Source organism: Puma concolor, chromosome B4 (assembly GCF_028749965.1).
Source record: "Puma concolor isolate L17-30 chromosome B4, mPumCon1.1.hap2, whole genome shotgun sequence".
Classification (NCBI taxonomy): Eukaryota; Metazoa; Chordata; class Mammalia; order Carnivora; family Felidae; genus Puma; species Puma concolor.
This window is the reverse complement of record NC_141673.1, coordinates 137,463,427-137,483,503: the sequence shown is the minus strand read 5'-3', so window position 1 is coordinate 137,483,503 and position 20,077 is coordinate 137,463,427. Positions and strand designations below refer to the sequence as shown.

The 20,077-nt window shown below is 40.3% G+C and overlaps 1 protein-coding gene across 3 annotated transcripts in view; it reads right to left on the bottom strand.

Annotated features, from left to right (window-relative positions):
- Positions 1-20,077, bottom strand: part of PRKCQ (protein kinase C theta) — a 192,892-nt gene that overhangs the window by 96,426 nt on the left and 76,389 nt on the right. For all 3 annotated transcript variants that reach the window (XM_025930476.2, XM_086715011.1, XM_086715012.1), the window contains 4 exons: positions 17,727-17,836; positions 16,880-16,997; positions 7,846-8,006; positions 4,433-4,606 (listed from right to left, as the gene is read on the bottom strand). In XM_025930476.2, coding sequence (XP_025786261.1) covers positions 4,433-4,606; positions 7,846-8,006; positions 16,880-16,997; positions 17,727-17,836 — 563 coding nt within the window. The remainder of the gene's footprint in view (positions 1-4,432; positions 4,607-7,845; positions 8,007-16,879; positions 16,998-17,726; positions 17,837-20,077) is intronic.

The window sequence follows — 20,077 nt, the reverse complement described above, 5'->3', positions numbered from 1 at the left end:
ATTAAGGGCTTGAACATAACACCTACAACTATAAAACTCTTACATGAGAACATAGGCAGTAAGCTCTTTGACATCTGTCTTAGCAATATATATATATTTTTGACCAGTATCATCAGGCAAGGGCAACAAAAGCTAAAATAAACAGATGGGATTACATCAAACTGAAAAGATTTTGTACTGTGAAGGAAACCATCAAGAAAGTGAAAAAGCAACCTACTGAATGGGAGAAGACATTTGCAAACCATATATCTGATAAGGTGTTAATATACAGAATATATAAAGAGCTTACACAATTTATTATTAAACACCCCCCAAACAATTGTTTTAAAAAATGGGCATAGGACTTGAGTAAATACTTCCCCAAGGAAGACATACAGATGGCCAATAGGTATGTGAAAAGATTTTCAACATCACTAATTGTCAGGGAAATACAAATGAAAATCACAAATCAAAATCACCTCACACCCGTAGATTGGCTACTTGTCAAAAACACAAGAAACAAGTGTCGGTGAGGATGTGGAAAAAAGGAAAGAACCCTTGTGCACCATTGGTGGGAATGTAAATTGGTGTAGCCACTATGGAAAACAGTATGGAGGTTCCTCAAAAAGTTAAGAATAGAACTACCCTATGACCCAGCAATTGCACTTCTGGATATTTATCCAAAGAAAACAGAAACACCAATTTGAAGAAACATATGCACCCTTATGCTCATTCTGGCATTATTTATAATAACCAAGATATGGAAGCCACCTAAGTGTCCATTGATAGGTGAATGGATAGAGAATATGTGAGATTATCTATCTATCTAGATATCACACACATATACATATAATAGATATCTAGATATCACACACACATATAATAGAACATTGCTCAGCTGTAAAAACAAATGAAATGTTGCTGTCTGTGACAACATGGGTGAGCCTAGAGGGTATTATGCTAAGTGACATAAGTCAGAGAAAGACAAATACTGTGTGATCTCACTTATATATAGAATCTAATAAAATGAAACAACAGAAACTGACAAAGACACAGGAAACAAACTGTGAGTTATCTGAATGGGGAGGGGTTGGGAGAGGTGAGTAGAAATAGGTAAAGGGTATTAAGAGATACAGACTTTCAGGTATAAAGTAAGTAAGTCATGGGGATGTAATGTTTAGCATAGAAAATATAGTTAATGATACTCTAATAACTTTGTATGGTGATGGATGGTGATTAGGCTTATGAGGATCATTTTGTAATGTATAAAAATACTGAATCAGTATGATATACACTTGAAACTAATAGAATATTGCATGTCAATTATACTTCAATAAAAACAATAATAAATAACAAGTGAAAAACTGTCTTCAGAATCTCCTGAATAATTGGCATTCAACGGGCTGGGCTCTTTGTAGGTAGAAAGCCAATGAATAACTTTTCCTAAAAATAACAATTCTCCAGAAGAGTAAATAGTTCATGTATGTTACCTAATATCTACACTAGTGTGCAAAGGTAACTGTCATTTCCTCAAGAAAGGCAATTTCCAAAATGCCCCCCACAGCCAATCATTCATTTCAATTATTGCTTTCTATGTTCACCTGTGGTATTTAATTGGTTATTCTGTTTGACACGCAAGATCTGAACAATAAATCATGACATCCCCAAAACAACTCAGTATCCTTGGGAAAGTATCATGCAAGATTTCAGTCCCTCATCCCTCATTTCTTAGAAATAAGAAAGCACTCCCATTCCTTGAAACCTAAGTAGTGAGCCGGTCACTTTTACATTTGATATACACATTCTCTACCACTTTTCCCGAGGCATTGACTTCTCTGATTTTGGTAAAACATCACAGCTGCATGGAACCTTAAAAGCATCTCCTATGAGACAAAAAGGAGCAAACACTGCCTGGAGCTCTGATAGACAAGCACAAGAAGGAAAATACTGGTATTTTCTACAAAGCAGCATTCAGAAGAGCTTTTCCTAGAAGACACAAAAACAATTATACATACAGATATATATATATATGTGTGTGTGTGTGTGTGTGTGTGTGTGTGTACATGTGTATGTGTGTGTATACACATGCACAGCTGGGAGAAAGTACCAGATGAAATGTGATTACATCATGCTTCTAGAAGCCTGGTCTTAGGTGTATTTAGTAGTTTGATACAAGCCTTACAATATTTCTAGAGAAAAAGTGAGATCACGTATCCCATGATGCACAGAAAATCTGGAACGCAGATTAGGAGTGCATGGCAAAGCCTTCACCTTGTGTTTCGGTAACATATTGACAGATATTTATGATCTCCAGGAGGACATTTCTGGGAGAAAAAACTCTCTAACTCATTATCAGAAATCCCAAATGCCTTCTTGCTGCAGAAAATGAGCCTACCTTATTATTATCCCTTCATTCCTTTATGCTTTCTCTTGAAACCAACCACACCTCTTACTGCCCAAGACCCTTTCTGCCTACTCATATTCTAATTTCTAGTTTCTCTCAGCCCTGGAATGTAGAGTCTGCATTGTGCAGTTTCATACCACTCACCACCGTTAGAAGTATCTCTCTTTCCCCTCTAGTATTACAGTATGAAATTCCTGAGGTCAGGAACTGTATTATGTATTTCCATATCCTCTGTGGTGCTTTGGATACTATATATGATTATTAAGGTGTATTTAGTAGTTTGATACAAGCCTTACAATATTTTATTGTCCTTTAAAAATACTTACAAAAATAATCTCGTTTCTCTTTTTCTTATCTACGTGTATTTATGCATTTATTCCTTCATTAAACATTTGTTGAGCATCTACTGGGGGCTGGAGAAGTAGTGATAAAAGGCCTAGTCGCCATCCACGTGTTCCGACAGATTCCCATGGTTTCCTCACTACTGCTTTCTGTGACTGGGCAGCTTACAGGCCTTCTGTTACTTACACTTACATCAAGGTAGAACATTATCATGCAGACTTGAAATGGAATAAGAGAATAAAGTCTTCATGCTCTTTGGGTCTTAACCACACAGCCCCACATGGGTCTGCTTATCATTCTAGGCCATGTACAAGGCGGAAGTGTGAAAGAGAGTAAACAAGGAAAAGCAAATCATAATGCTAGTGCATGAAGACCGGTCCACAAGGATGTTCACTTCAGTGTTATTTAAATCAGAACAGAAAGTTAGAAATGTTCTAGTGAGATAAATCACATTGTAGAATATTCATAGATGTGAGGAAATGTATATGAGAGAGTGTTGAAAATACCAGTTGCAGAACAGTAGGTATTTACAATGGGTTTCTATTTTTTCAATTTTTTAAATTTATTATTTTTGAGAGTGAGCAGAGGAGGAGCAGAGAGAGGGAAGGAGAGAGAGAGGATCCGAGGTGGGCTCTGTGCTGACAGTTGAGAGCCCCATGCGGGGCTCAAACCCATGAACCATGAGATCATGACCTGAGCTGAAGTTGGACACTTAACTCACTGAGCCACCCAGGCACCCCCATTTCTATTTTTAATTTTACAAAATCCACTGAGTGAAAAAGTCTAGAAGGTTAAACTTGAAAGTATTAGTGGTGAGTATACCTAGATGGTGAGATTATAAATGATTTTCTTCATTAATTTTCCAAATTTTCTAAAATGATCCTGAATAGTTTTTGGTCTGAAAAAAGAGGCAATTGAATTTTTTTTTAATTTTTAACGTTTTTCATTTTTGAGAGACAGAGCACGAGTAGGAGAGGGGCAGAAAGACAGGGAGAATCTGAAGCAGGCTCCAGGCTTTGAGCTATCAGCACAGAGCCCAATGTGGGGCTTGAACTCATGAAGTGCAAGATCATGACCTGAGCCGAAGTCGGACGCTTAACCGACTGAGCCACCCAGGCGCCCTGAATTTTTTTTTTAAGGCATAAAGAGAACAGGAAGAGAATCCTCCCAGAATAAGAGCATCTTCTGACAAAATTTACCTTTTTACCTCACTGCTCAGGCCTTGCTCACTGATAGCCCACTGTATGGGCTGTTTCTCTGTGGCCCATATATAGGAAAATAACAGTACACACGCATTTTGACTTACTGTCCAACTTTTGTCTCCTCAAATACACATATGGTAGCTGAACAAACAGTGTCATGTATTTCTCCCTCACAAAGCACTGCTTTGTCAAGCGAGGCACAGGCTGCCTAGAATCCTGGTTGTTACAGAAGTTAAACCAAATTCTAGAAAACAAGAGAAAAGACAAACCCAGAAGGAAAGCCCCTTCTCAACAGACTATGTTAAACAATTCGAAATTGTATCTCACTGGTGTTTGGAGAAGAAGAAGTTTGTTTGGACAGATGGAAGGTGAGCTGAAAGGTAAAGAAAAATATGGGGACAGTTCCCCACATGTCCCAAGGAGGGCGCCACCAGAGGCCCCGGCTTAGACAGGCACATTTGCTGGGCAAGAAGTGGATGAAGTGTTGTCTGAGCAGAAGTCTTACCTTGGTCTGGAATGTACAGAACATGTGCGTTAGGAACGGATGCTCCCAGGCCAAGGAGAGAACTCTCTTCTCTACCATTGTGCACTCAACATCATCGTCCATCAAAACCACATCTTTCTTTAAGGCTTTTATTGCAAAAAATTGATTGGTCTTCTTGAACTCTGCTAGGAAGACCTAGAAGCAAAGGTAAGAAGTAACTTTATTTTAGAATTTGGTCTCACTCATTAAAGAAGAGACCATGTCCTGAGATCTGTGTTGGGCGAAACAAAGAGGATTTCTTCTCCAACCCCCTCCTTTCCCTTGACAGGGACAAAATAGAGCACTCCATCGATCAGGGATATTACCTAGGAGTTTCACACTTGCTTTGTACCTTTCCAAGGCATTCACAAAACTACTGTACAATTGGATGGGTTATTCTCAGGTTCTGAAAAATTCTGTGTAAAAAAGTATGACCTGTCTGCTCAGGGACCTGAGTAAATTTATAATATAAATTCCCAGACACTAAGTGCATATTGAAGAAAGCAGCAGCAAGTAGCAGAGAGGAGGACCTGATTATACTTGAAACATCAGTGCAAATGAGCATAAAACTCAGCTCTGAGTTTTACCCAGTTTTTCAGGGTGAAACTATAATACAAGGGGAATAGAGTTTTCCTCATGTGCCTAAAGAGTGTACACCATTTCGTCTGATGGCATAGACCTAAGGCCATTTTTTGGACCTACTATGTGTCAGACACTCTGCTACCCTTTACATGTGCAATCTAATTCTTAGCTCAGAACTCTCTGCAAGACAGGTAGTAATAACAAAAAGAACGAACTTCAAAGAGGAATTTCACTTGCTCAAATTCATGGAGCTCCTCAGTGGAAAAATCTAACTCCAAATTTACTTTTTCTACTGGATTTCATGACTTATATGAAAGGACACCAGATGGCACATAATGGGGAGTTTCTACAACTTGTGCTTTTGCAAATGATGCAGCAACAGATGACTGACAGTTGTGAGGACGTGGCATTTGGAAATAGAAAACTCCAGCCTGGGTCTCTTTTCACAGACATTTACTAGCTGTGGGAATGTGGATAAACCAATTAACCTCTCTGGGCTTCAGTTTCCTAATGTGTAAAAGAGATAATTGTCATGACATTCTCTAACTTGCAGGACCATCGTGAATATCAAATGGCTACCACATGGGAAAGTGGTTTAGAAACTATAAAATGCTCTCTAAATGACAGTTATTAAGAATACTTGTCATTTGTTTCTTGACTTTTAGGGAATGTCGAAGTCAATGACACTAAACCAGTACTGAAAATGCACGTGTCTACGTTTAAAAATAATATGGTGCAGATAGCTAGCTTTGGGGTAGCTGGCTTGACAGAGGGCATAGAACTTACGAGAAGGCAGGCAAATGGATGATGTGCATATACCCAGAAAACAATGCTGTTTTTTTCTGGACTGCAAAGTACATTGAGATAAGAATATGGAGGCTACCATTTTGTTGAGAAACCATGCTTCCTGTATAAAGCCAAAAGAAAGAAGAAAAACAAATTTTGGAGTGTTCTTAATGTTGTGAGAAAGGGAAATATGGCTACTCCATTTTGCTTTTGTGTTTCATTCTCCTTTCCAGGGGCCCCATGGCCCATCCTCTTCAGTCTGTAGGGACTCAGGGTCCTGATGGCAAGAGCATACTGTTTTGGACATAGAACAGAGGACACCCTAAGGCTCTCAGTGTCCTTTGGGATATTTTATGAAGGCTTGTAGGTTTAACTTAATGTCTTTCTTATTAACCTTGTTCAAATATAGAAACCCACATGGGAACAAAGAATGATAAACATTTCATTAACAATTAAAAGTACTCTTTTGGTAATTGTTTCTTTCCATAAAACATCCCCAAACCAGCCATAGCCGAAGAAGCTGAAAAGCCAATTTCCATCTCTATAATGGGCTTTCAATTTTTGGTAACAGGTTATAAGTGCACATTAATTGGTACTAAATTATAATGAAGAGTGGCTTTAAAATTGCTTATTACACAGATTAACAGCAAATGAGCCTGCTGTGTTTCATATTATTGTGGAAATGAACTCAAAGAATTAATGGATATCAGCTAGTTTGCAGGGCAGAATGCATTTTGCCAAAAGCAATGCACTGGTGTTTAAATCCAACCCAATTGCGGCACAATGTCATTCAGCTGTGGTGATGCTTATTTGCATTCTAGTTTACTATTAAATAAACTGGGTGAGTTTCCCAAAGTCTGGTGAGCAGGTGCAGAGCATATTGCTGGCCTTGGATACACAAATTTATAGAATGGTAGTCTCTGGCGAAAATTTTCCTAGGAGTTTCATCCAAGAATATAAAACAATGAAGGGAGCAATTAATACAGTAGATATCCTTGGCATCTAGAATAACCTCAAGGCCTGTGTTCCATGGTATCCCTCTTTACATTCGCGAACTTGAAAATTATTTTCCATCACTGACAGTTGATGGTTAAATTATGTCATCTTCCTCCTTTTCTTCTCGTCTTCTGTGACTGACAGAGATAGCCCGTAACTTGAGTGTGTGGCAGGAAGAATTTAGAGGAGGGACTTTCCCCCATGAAACTTTTCTCATGACTCTCCAGCTACAGCTTTGTTATGAACTGAATTGTGCCCCCTCCAAAAAAATGTGCATGCCAAAGCCCTAAACCCTAGTACCTCAGCATGTGACTATATTTGGAGATACGGTCTTTACAAAGGTAATCAACTTAGAATAAGTTCACTGGGGGGCTAGTGTCCTTAGAAGCAGAGATGAGGACACAGATACACACAGGGGGGCGACCATGTGAGGACACAGGGAGAAGATGACCATTTACAACCCAAGGAGAGAGACCTCAGAAGAAATAACCCTATCAACACCTAGATCTCAGACTTCCAACCTCCAGAATGATAAGAAAACCAATGTCTGGTGTTTGAATCACTCAGTCTGTGATACTTTGTTATATTAGTCCTAGCAAACTAATGCAAGACTGAAGACATTTGCTAGGAAAAAAATTGCATTCAAAGGAAAACAACTCTCCAAGTTTGAGAAAGTAGCAAAAGAGAAATAACAACCAAAAAAAAAAAAAAACCTGTATGAAATAGAAACTATAGACACTGGCTGAGGCAGCTTCCCATTTCTTTGATATCCATATACATCACACTCATAAGTATATGGGATATACACCTTTGAAGCAAAATGGCTTGGGAACAATGATTCCCAGGAAGCAGAGGCCACTGTCCCCTAGAGTTCCAGATTTCCTTTTAATCAGACCTCTCTCTACCCAGTCAAAAAATGCATAGGAATGCTCTCTACACACCCACAACCTGCTCTGCTCCAATGAGTTCAGGAGCTTTGCTTTTCAATTCCCGTTAGTTGGTCTGTAGAATTCTACAGCATGGTATCATACCTTGCCAAAACTTCCTTTCCCCAACATTTTGTGCAAGATAAAATCCTCAATTTTTAGCTTCATATGTAGAGATGGTCTTTCTATGTTCGGTTCAGGTTCTGGACGCTGACGTATGTTCTCCATCCCGTCCAAGGGAGACTCCCAAGAGATTCCCTGAGGCTCTGAAAATAGCAAGCCAGTGGTTAAAAGTAAACAAGGAACAATGAAGGGGGCATTTTAGCTACTTTGAGAACACTTTCTCTTCCACTTCCCACTCTGAGGCTCCATCCACAAAAATGGGGGGGAAAGGTCCCCTGCAGGGCAAAGGCAGCACCTTCCTCCTGTGAGCCTGGCATTTGGGGCGTGGACTGCATCTCTTATCTACTCAACTGACTGGGAGAAATTTCATTTTAAGGAACATTCCAATCAGCAGAAGTCCATACATGCAAAACACATGAGCACTTTAAATAATGTCAAATCATGGACAAATAGAGATTTTAACCAAATTTGAGGAAAAATAATTCTCAGGTACTTGCATGGCTCACAGGCTCAGTGGCATTGATTCCTGTGGCTTCCACGTGAGGGATCAGGAAATGAAAAGCAGATCACTGAAAATCTGAATCACATCATCCATCCCCACATTCAAGGTCAGCCAATTTATTCCTCTCCCAATGACAGAACAGGTGCAGAAAACTTTTTGGAACCTTCCTCCTACCCCCTTATAACATTTATTTCCTTTTTTATTAAAATACATTTGACACACCATATTGTGGTAATTTAAGGTGTCCAACATGTTGACTTGATACATTTATATATTGTGATATGATTGCCATTTTACAGCACCTCTAGCATATCACATAATTTTGTGTCTTCTTTGTGGCTGGAATGACCTTTTTTATTTTCAGTCTCTAAATTTAACTTTCATCTTCTCCTTAAGTCCAAGGAAAATAATTACAGGAACCGCCCATGTTTTGAAAGCTTGCATTTGTCACTTTGCTTTTGTGAAAGATCTACATCACTACCTGTTTTTGCCAACCAAACAAACAAACAAACAAACAAACAAACAAAACTGGACAGGATTTTCTCTTTTACAGAAAAAAGAAACATGCAAACAACATTCAACATTGGTGTTGCAGTGAGCAGAAAGAGCCAGTGCACCAGAGCAGTGAGAGTGGTGCCATCCAGCCCCTTACCCGGGATCTGCACTCAGCACCTTAGCATCCAGCTGCCAGAGCTTTGAACTGTGTGAGCATCTGGGCCTCCATTAGCAACATGTATTCTAAGCTATCAGAAAGCCTAAGGTGGTTTTTGGTTCAGGGAATAATCGAAAATTGTTCCATGTAAATTAATGGTAATTTATGCCATTCTGGCTTCCAAAAGAGTTCATAGGGAGTCATGCGGAAGATGGCAGAATAGAAGGATTACCTCATTCCCTGGGCACACCAAAGTAACAGCTACATCCCTACAACTAACACAGAAAATGACCTGAAGACTGGCAGAACAGACCTTCCACAGTTGACTATAGACAGGAGGCCACACTGAGAAAGATAGAAGGGGCAGAGACGTGGTTGGGAACCCAACCCCTGTGAGTCTAGCCACAAATGGGAAGGGCACCACAAGCACAAGGAGGCCAGAGGATCAGACGCCATAGAAGGCATCCCTGGCATGGGGAACCTGTACTGGGAAGACAAGTCTCAATAACATTTGGCTCTGAAAAACAGTGGGGCTTAAAATTAGGAGCTTTAAAAATCAGCCAGGCTTAACCCTGGAGAGGGCAGGAGGGTGATAGGAAACTGAGTCCCTACCATAAAGAACGTAAAGAACCACCATAATAACTTGACCCAAGACAGAACAGAAGCAGCAGTTTAAAAAGTTCCAGGGGGTATAGATGAAGGAGATTTGTTGACTACTCTTAGAATGAGTGCTGGAGGCTCAGGGATCTTCCCCTTCCTAAGCCTAGATAGCCATCTATCTTGCAAGTACCACGTGCCCTGCCCTAGCACTCACCTGTGGACCTGCTCCATTCAATCTGTACACCCTCCAAAGCAGATATTGCCCCACCACCCCCAACTGGAAGCCCCAGTAGGGATCAGTACCACTCCAGAGCAATTCTTCCTCTGGGGTTTAGGGGAGATAACCCCACATACCAGGCACCCACAGCGCCAACAGCTCAGTCTCTAAGGGCAATCCCTGCCCCTCAATGTACCTGCAGCAGTGACAGAGATGCTAACTGCAGACAGATAGGCTGACTACTGGCCCCACCCACCAACAGCCCCATGACAGCTTCAGGCAGGCCCCTCAACAGCATGGGGAATAAATCTTGCCCTGTGTACCCACAGCAGGCAAAGTGGATCAGTGCATCCAGCTGGGCTGCAGACAGTTATGGCTCAGCCTCAATAGTAGGATGTCCACAGCCCACCCAGGGACACCTCTAGAGTTCCTAATTCTGGTGGCCAGGGGAATTGAATTACATGACACCAATGGACTTCTTCTGATCAAGGCCACTACCTTCAAGACCAAGAGATGTAGCTGAATTACCTAATACATAGAAACGAACACAGACAGACAAAATGGGGGAGATGGAGGGATATGTGTCAAATGAAAGAATAAGATAAAAATCACAGTTAAAGAGCAAAATGAAATGGCAATAAACAATTTGCTTGATAAAGAATTCAAGGGAGTAGCCATAAAGACACACACTGGGCTTGAGAAAACAGTAGATGAGCTAAGTAAGAACCTCATTAAAGATGCAGAAAATATAAAAAAGAACCAGTCAGAACTGAAGAAGATGTAACTGAAAGAAAAAAATACACTAGAGGGAATCAACAGCAGCTTAGGGAATGCAGAAAAACAGGTCAGCAATCTGAAAGAGAGAGTAATGGAAAGCAACCAAGCTGAACAGCAGAAAGAAAAAAAGAGCAATAAAAAATAAGAATAAGTTAAGCAACTCCGCAACACCATCAAGCATAACATTCGCATTATAGAGAATGGGAAGGAGAAGAGAGAGAAAGGGGGCAGAAAATTTATTGGAAGAAATAATAGCTGGAAACTTCCCTAATCTGGAGAAGGAAACAGCCCTTCACATCCAGGATGCACAGAGAGCCCCAAACAAGGTGAACCCAAGGTGGTCCACACTGAAACACATAATAATTACAATGGCCAAAAGTAATGATAAAGAGAGAATCTTAAAAGTGGCAAAAGTACACAGTTACATACAAGAGAAATCTCATAAGGCTATGAGCTGATTTTTCAGCAGAAACTTTTCAGGCCAGGAGGGAGTGGCATGATATATTCAAAGTGCTGAAAGAAGGCGCACCTGGATGGTTCAGTCAGTTAAACGTCTGACTCATGGTTTCAGATGAGGTCATGATCTCAGAGTCATGTGATGGAGCACCACACTGGGCTGCATGCTGAGCATGGGGTCTGTTTAAGATTCTCTTTCTCCCTCTACCCCTCCCCCATGCTTTCTTTCTCTCAACACACACACACACACACACACACACACACACACACACAAAACAAAACAAACAAAAAACAACCAAACAAAATCTAAAGTGCTGAAAGAAGGAAACCCGCAACCAAGAATACTCTATCCAGCAAGGCTATCATTCAGAATAAAAGAGAGAGAGTTTCCCAGACAAACAAAAGTTAAAGGAGTTCATCATCACTAGGCCAGCTTTATAAGAAACTTCGAAGGGAATTCTTTTTTTTTTTTTTTTTTAATTTTTTTTTTTCAACGTTTATTTTTATTTTTGGGACAGAGAGAGACAGAGCATGAACGGGGGAGGGGCAGAGAGAGAGGGAGACACAGAATTGGAAACAGGCTCCAGGCTCTGAGCCATCAGCCCAGAGCCTGACGCGGGGCTCGAACTCACGGACCGCAAGATCGTGACCTGGCTGAAGTCGGAGGCTCAACCGACTGCGCCACCCAGGCGCCCCCGAAGGGAATTCTTTAAGTGAAAATAGAAGGCCATAATTAAAAGAAAATTATGAAAGGATGAAATTTCACTGATAAAAGCAAATGTATATTAAAGGTAGTAGATTAATTACTTATAAAGTGAAAAGGCTGGTTAGAACACAAAAGTAGTAAAATTATATCTACAAACATTAGCCAAGGTATTCACAAAATAAAAAGATGTAAAACATGACATCATATACATAAAAGGTGGGGCAGGGGTAAGAATTTAGTGCTTTTAGAATGTGTTTGAACTTAAGTGTCCATCAACATAGTATAGACTGCTGTACACATAAGAGGTTATATATGAACCCAATAAACACAAATCAAAAACCAATGGTAGATACACAAAAAATAAAGGGAAAGGAATCCAAGCATAACACTAAAGAAAGTAACCAAATCACACTGAAAGAGAGCAATGGGAGAAGGAAAGAAGAAAACTACAAAAATAGCCAGAATAATTAACAAAATGGCAAGAAGTACATACCTATCAATAATTACCCTAAAGGTAAATGTACTTCATACTCTAACCAAAAGACAGACGGTGACTGAATGGATTAAAAACAAAAGGCAAACAAAAAAACAAGACCCATCTATATGCTGCCTACAAGGGACTCATAGCCCTAAACACACACACAGACCGAAAGTAAAGGGATGAGAAAACATACTTTGCAGATGGAAGCAAAAAAAAAAAAAAAAAAAAAAAAAGCTGGGATAGCAATGCTTGTATCAGACAAAATAGACTTTAAAACAAAGACTGGATCAAGAGACAAAAAAGGGCACTACATAATGATAAAGGGATCGATCCAACAAGAGGACATAAAATTGTAAATACGTATGTACACAGTATTGGAATACTAAATCACATAAAGCAAATATTAGGGATATAAAGGGAGAAATTGACAGTAATACAATGATACCAGGGACTTCAATACCCCACTTACATCAATGGATAAATCACCCAGACAGAATGTCGATAAGGAAACAGTGACTTTGAACATGTTAGACCAGATTGACCTAACAGACATGTATAGAATATTCCATCCTAAAGCAGCAGAATACACATTCTTCTCAAATGCACGTGGAGCATTCTCCAGAATACATCACATGTTAGGCAACAAAAAAGTGTCAATAAATTTAGGGAGACTGAAGCCATAGCAAGTCTCCATTCCAACCACAATGGTATGAAACTAGAAATCAACTACAAGAAAAAAATCTAAAAAGCCCCACAAACACACAGAGCTAAACAACATGCTCCTAAACAATGCACGGGTCAACAAATCAAAGAAAAAAATCAGAAAATACATGGAGACAAATAAAAATGAAAAAACAATGATCTATAATCTTTGGGACACAGTAAAAGTAGTTCTAAAAAGAAACTTCAGAGCAATACAGGCCTACCTCAGAAAACAAGAAAAATCTGAAATAAACAACCTAACCTTACACCTAAATGAGCTGGAAAAAAAAACCCAAAGATACTGGAAGGAAGGAAATAATAAAGAGTACAAGAGAGGTTGCCTGGGTGGCTCAGTCTGACTTCGGCTCAGGTCATGATCTCACAGTTTGTGAGTTTGAGCCCCATGTCAGGCTCTGTGCCGACAGCTCAGAGCCTGGAGCCTGCTTCTGATTCTGTGTCTCCCTCTCTCTGCCCCTCCCCTGCTCATGCGCTCGCTCTCTCTCTCTCTCTCTTAAAAATAAATAAATAAATAAAGAGTTAATACCTATTCTTCTCAAACTATACCAAAAACAGAAGAGAAGGAAAACTTCCAAATTCATTCAATGAGGCCAGGATTACCCTGATACCAAAACTACAAAAAAAGAAAACTGTAGGCTAATATCTCTGATTAACACAGATGCAAATATCTTTAAAAAATATTAGCAAACTGAACTCAGCAATACATTAAAAAAAGTCATTCACCACAGTCAAGTGAGTTTTATTGCAGGGATATAAGAGTAGTTCAGTATTTGCAAATCAATCAACATGATATACCATATTAAAAAGAGGAAAGATAAAAAACACATGGTCATCTCAATAGATGCAGAGAAACCATTTGACAAAATACAACGTACCTTAGTGATAAAAACTCTCAACAAAGTGGGTTTAGAGGGAATACCCCAACGTAATAAGGACCATACATAACAAACCCACAGCTAACACCATACTCAATAGTGAAAAACCTAAAGTTTTTCTCTAAGATAAGGACAAGATAAAGATGTCCACTCAAGCCACTTTAATTCCACACAGTGCTAGAAATCCTAGCTGCAGCCATCACACAAGAAAACGGAATAAAAGCCATCAGAATTGATAAGGGAAAAGTAAAACTGTCACATTTGCAAATGACATATATTTGGAAAAACCTAAAGACTGCACCAAAAAACCTATTAGAACTGAAAAGTCAAAGAATACAAAATTAATATACAGAAATGTGTTGCATTTCTGTACACTAATAACAGAGTAGCAGAAAGAAAAACTAAGAAAACAATCCGAATTACAATTGCATCAAGAAGAATAAAATAAAAGGAAGAAACTTAACCAAGGAGGTGAAACCTGTACTTTGAAAACTATAAAACATTGACTAAAGAAACTGAAGTGACAGAAACAAATGGAAAGATATTCTGTGCTCAGGGATTGGAAGAATTAACATTGTTAAAATGTCCATACTACCCAAAGCACTCTACAGATTCAGTGTAATCCCTATCGATATACCAACAGCATTCTTCACAGAACTAGAATAATATTAAAATTTGTATGGAATCACAAAGACCTTGAATAGCCAAAGTAATCTTGAAGAAGAAGAACAAAGATGGAAGTATCATAATCACAGATTTTAAGATATACTACAAAGCTATAATAATCAAAACAGTATGGTACCAGCACAAAAGCAGACATATATCAGTGAAACAGAATAGAGCTCCCCTAAATAAACCCACACCCATATGGTCAGTGAATCTATGACAAAGGAGACAAGAATATACAGTGGGGAAAAAGAGTTTTTTTTTTTAACAGTCCTTTCAACAAATGGTGTTGGGAAAACTGAACAGCTACATGCAAAAGAACAAAACTGGACCTCTTTCTTAAACCACACACAAAACTAAACTTACAGTGGATTAAGACCTAGTATGAGACCTTAAACCATAAAACTTCTAAAGGAAGACACAGGTAGTAATATCTTAGACATCAGTCTTAGCAACATATTTATGGATGTGTCTCCTAGGCAAGGGAAAGGAAAGCAAAAATAAACTATTGGGACTATACTAAAATAAAAAACTTTTGCACAGCAAAGGAAACCATAAACAAAACAAAAAGGCAAGGTAGAGAATCGGAGGAGATATTTGCAAATGCTATATCTGATGAGGGATTTATATGCAAAATATATAAAGAACTTGTACAACTCAACACCGAAAAAAAAAAAACAGATTAAAAAATGGCCAGAGGATCTGAACAGACATGTTTCCAAAGAAGACATACTAATGGCCAACAGACACATGAAAAGATGCTGAACATCATCAATCATCAGGGAAATGCAAATAAAGATCGCAATGAGGTATCATCTTACGCCAATCAGAATGGGTAGTATCAAAAAGACAAGTAATAGCAACAGTTGGTGAGGATGTGGAGAAAAAGAAACAGTATGGTGGCAGTGGGAAAGCAAACTGGTCCAGCCACTGTGGAAAACAGTAGGAGGTTCCGCAAAAAATTAAAAATAGAACTACCATGCGATCCAGGAATTGCACTACTGGGTATTTACCTAAAGAAAATGAAAACACTAGTTCAAAAAGATATACGCATTCCTATGTTTATTGCAGCATTATTTACAATAGCCAAGATATGGAAGCAACCCAAGTGTCCATCAATAGATGAGCGGATAAAGAAGCTATGATATATATACAAGGGAATATTACTCAGCCATAAAAAGGAATGAGATCTTGCCACTGTGACAACGTGGATGGATGTGGAGGGTATCATGGTAAATGAAATAAGACAGAGAAAGACAAATACCATACAATTTCACTTATATGTGGAATCTAAAAAACAAAACAAAACCAAACATTCTTTTTTTTTTTTTTAATGTTTATTTATTTTTGAGACAGAGAGAGACAGAGCATGAACAGGGGAGGGGCAGAGAGAGAGGGAGACACAGAATCTGAAACAGGCTCCAGGCTCTGAGCTGTCAGCACAAAGCCCGACGCGGGGCTCGAACTCACGGACCGTGAGATCATGACCTGAGCCGAAGTTGGACACTTAACCGACCAAGCCACCCAGGCGCCCCCAAACATTCTTAAATATAGAGAATAAACTGGTGGTTGCCACAGGGGAGGTGGGTGGGGGAGTGTGTGAAATAAAGGGGATTAAGAGGTATAAAATTCCAGTTACAAAAAAATAAGTCACAGAGATGAAAAGCACAGCATAAGGGATACAGTCAATAATAATATAATAACATCATTATGGTGACAGAAAAACTTGGAGTAATGTACAGAATTGTTGAATCAATATGTTGTACACCTGAAACTAAGTCACACTGTATGTTAACTATACTTCAATTAAAAAAAAAGTTTCACAGGAATAGTCTACTTTAGGATAGTGGGGAAAACCTATATTTTATAATGTATGTTGAAACTATTCATCTCCCGGATTCATGTGGGCATATCTTCTCATGAACTACTTTCAGAAAGTAGGCTGGGGAACTTCCATGATGTCATGTATGTTGAGGCACCACTAGTCTTCCCTTTTCTACTTTTAACCTTCCCCAAAAAGTCTCAAAGGTATAGAACAGGATGGCCTACTGTGACACTCCCACCATTGAAATTCATGGTAGATTTATTTTGCAAAACCTTTTAACAGTGACAGGAAGTAACATTCTAAAAATAAGGAAACGTTTGCAGCCCTACTGTAGACCTATATCCCATTCTCTCCCTGCCCTCACCTCCCACCCTCTTACAAAGGTTTCCTAATGGGGCATATTTTGGTTTCACTTCCAAGAAGTAGGAGCCTCCCACCTATCAGACCAGGTAAATGGAGAGTTGAAATCTAGAGGACTCCATTAGGGCTGACCAAGATTAATTGCTGACAATGATTCTACCGAGGATCAGGATAGCTACCTTTCTTCCCAGATGCTGGTACACACGGCGGCCTTGCTTCACCTTTTATGGAGCACGGGAGACCAATTTCAACGGGACCTTCTCTGAAGATGTGTTCACTATCTCTTAAGCAGCGAGCCTAGATTATAAACAAAGAGTCAGACCACCCACCTACCTACCCGCTACGGCCCCATCAACTCAGCCTGCTGCCCTTGGGGATGAGATCCGTTTAAGAATCCTAAATGCATAGATAACCAACATCCTTCCTTCCCTCAGCATTCTTTTAGGATCTCATATGCTGTAAGAGTCTACCTATTATATTTTATACACGAACAGGCACATATTCACTTCCTTCATACTTTTCCAGGGGCTAACTGGTTTCTCCTGTACTATCTACATCATTTGGTCACAATTAAGAATGGAAGGTTAATGGATGGAAAGAGAGCTTACAAGGCAACACCAAGAGGGTTTGTTCTTAGATATAAAAATTCAATTCTAGTCCTAGTGCATGTGAGTAAATGGCAAGGCAAAAGTTGCCCTCGACTCAGTGTTCCGTGCACATTTTAGGGATGATTCTAGCCAGTAGATAGGTACAAAGCTGGTAATGAATCCTCAATGATTTCCATGAATTTGTTTCTGCCCCTGCTCATGCCACAAAGAATTTAAGATCCTAAAAATATCTATGATACAAATGCATGAAGTAAATCAATATCTCCGAGTGGGGATATGGGCATAAGGATGAAAGTCAGAGGCAAGGCAAATGCTCAGAAACAGACTCCATATTGCTCCACAGATCAAAGGGAAGGAGGACTCGAGTAGTCCTTGCTAAGTTGAAACTGGAGGAACTTAACCTAAAAGCCTTTCCTACCTGTTGAGTGCTCTCAATCATTGCCAGTGCTTCGGCCATCAGCTTCTGATTTATGCCACAAAGGTTGGCCACCTTTGTCTGGCATCTGTGATGTACGTTCATACCACATGCTGCAAAGGAGAAAGAGACACTGTGAGCCAGAGAACAGAACTCACTGAGCGGACTTTGCACAGGTCTGCTTCAGGTACACATACATTGAAGAACGATTGGCAAATCCCTAGAGCCATCTTCCCAGCAGCAGGAGACACTGAATACAAATAAATGAGGGCAGTGCTTCTACAATGCCACCACGCGTCCACCTCCCCTTCCCAAGACTACACACACAGACCAGAGGCTCCTGGATGTGGTGCTGGGGAAGGACTCCCACCAGAGGCAGAAGCAGAGCTTTGCTGACAGCAGAGGAAGGCTGCTGTTGGTATGCATTTAGACTATGCCATTGCTGAGACACTAGCACCGATGCTGGCTCTCTCTGGTGAAAATGTGCCATGCCAGGATAGAAGGTGGTTCACTTCCACTCTAGATTGGAGTCCAAGTATCCCCTTCCCCACATGGGGTGCAAGGAGCTTCCCTCCCCTCTAGGCTGAAGCCTCAGCCTGCATGCATGGTGGGTGTGGTCTGTGCTTCGGGATGGGAGTGGGGAGAAGGGAAGTAGCCTGGAGGCCATTCTCCCCATAGGGCAGAGTTGGGCTGGTTGAACCAAATGATCTAGCTCTAAGTCCTATGATTCTCGGGGAATATTCCAATTTATGAGTCTTGAAAAAAGTGCAGTGAAGGTCCACCCTCCACTTTCTGTGATCCCGTGAGCCTTCCTGGATTGGGATGTGTGTGGACCAGGGCGTCTGTAGAAAGACAGCTACTACTTCAAGTCATTGGTTTAGAAAAATGAAATTCTGCTTATGAAACACTGCTATTACAATAAAAATTTTCTAACGTAAGATTTTCAAACTCCACCTGATAGAATTCTGTTTTCAAGTCCTATTTCATTCTGTCAAGTCCATCAGTAGCATTTGTTATAACGGCATTAGGCAAGAGAGGCTATAAAACAACGCACTTTTACTCTGACCTGCTTTTTTTTTTTTTTTAATGTTTGTTTATTTTTGAGAGAGACAGAGACAGAATGTGAGTGGGTTGGGGCAGAGAGAGAGGGAGACACAGAATCTGAAGCAGGCTCCAGGCTCCGAGCTGTCAACATAGAGCCTGATGCGGGGCTCGAACTCACGAGCCTTGAGATCATGACCTGAACCGAAGTCGGATGCTCAACCGACTGAGCCACCCAGGTGCCCCGTACTCTTACCTGCTTATTAACCCATTTGTGTGCAAAGAGCTTAGTACAGTGGTTGGCATCAGATGCTCAACAACTACAACTTGTCTTTTATCTTCATTATCTATTCCAAAGAGATATACATTAAACTACTGAAATGGAATTTGAGCAGGCTTCGGCCCTTAGTTTTAACTGGCTTACTCTTCCTCCAACAGTTCATAATAAAATAGCATTTTCTATGTAAATATAAACCAGTACTTGTCCTGGTATATTGCATGATAGAACCCAAATCCATTCTAAGTGAAATCTTTTATGTATGACTAAAGCCCTTAATATAGTCACTATGCTGTTTATAATGGCTTTCTGCCCTTGTGAATTTCAGCACGACTCCTACTGGATGTATTTCTGCGGGTTGCACACTGGGAAGTCCCAGCTGCATTTCCTTAGTACCACAAGGCAGAGGGAGGCAGTTGGTGAGGACGCAGCATGAAGCAGTGGGAAGTTTCACTTTGCTTTTTAACATGGTAGCCAGATCTAAGCTTGTCTTGGATGCTCTGGCATGAAGGCAGGCCCCACCCCCACTATGGTAATGTCCTACGTCTCTGTTACTAACCTATGAGGTGACAACTTGATCTCTTTGAGTGCAAACAGGCCCTTTGGACGATGATTTTCATGGGAATTAAAGTGGACAGAGGAAAGGAGACAGAATCAAGACAAAGGGAGGCCCTACTTAAGAAGGTGGCTTAGAAAAGAACAAGATAGAAAGAGCAGGGCCAAGGCAGAGGAACAGAGTCCAGAGAGTAGAGAGGGAGGAGAGATGAAGTCAAGGGCATGGGGGGTGAGGACACAGGGATGTCTGTAGGTATCGGCCAGATACCTACAGAGGGTGCTGGGGAGGAAGGGAGGGGAGAAGAGGGAAGAGGAAAGGAAGGGAGAGTGGAGAGGGGCTGCCTGGCATGCAGGAGGTGGGGGGAGACAGGGAAAGAGAAGGGAATGGAGGAGAAAGAACATTAGGGAGGACGGAACAGAAACAATGGCTGTGAAAAAATGGCGAGGAACCCTTGTAGAGGGTTCTAAGCTCAGAGGCAGA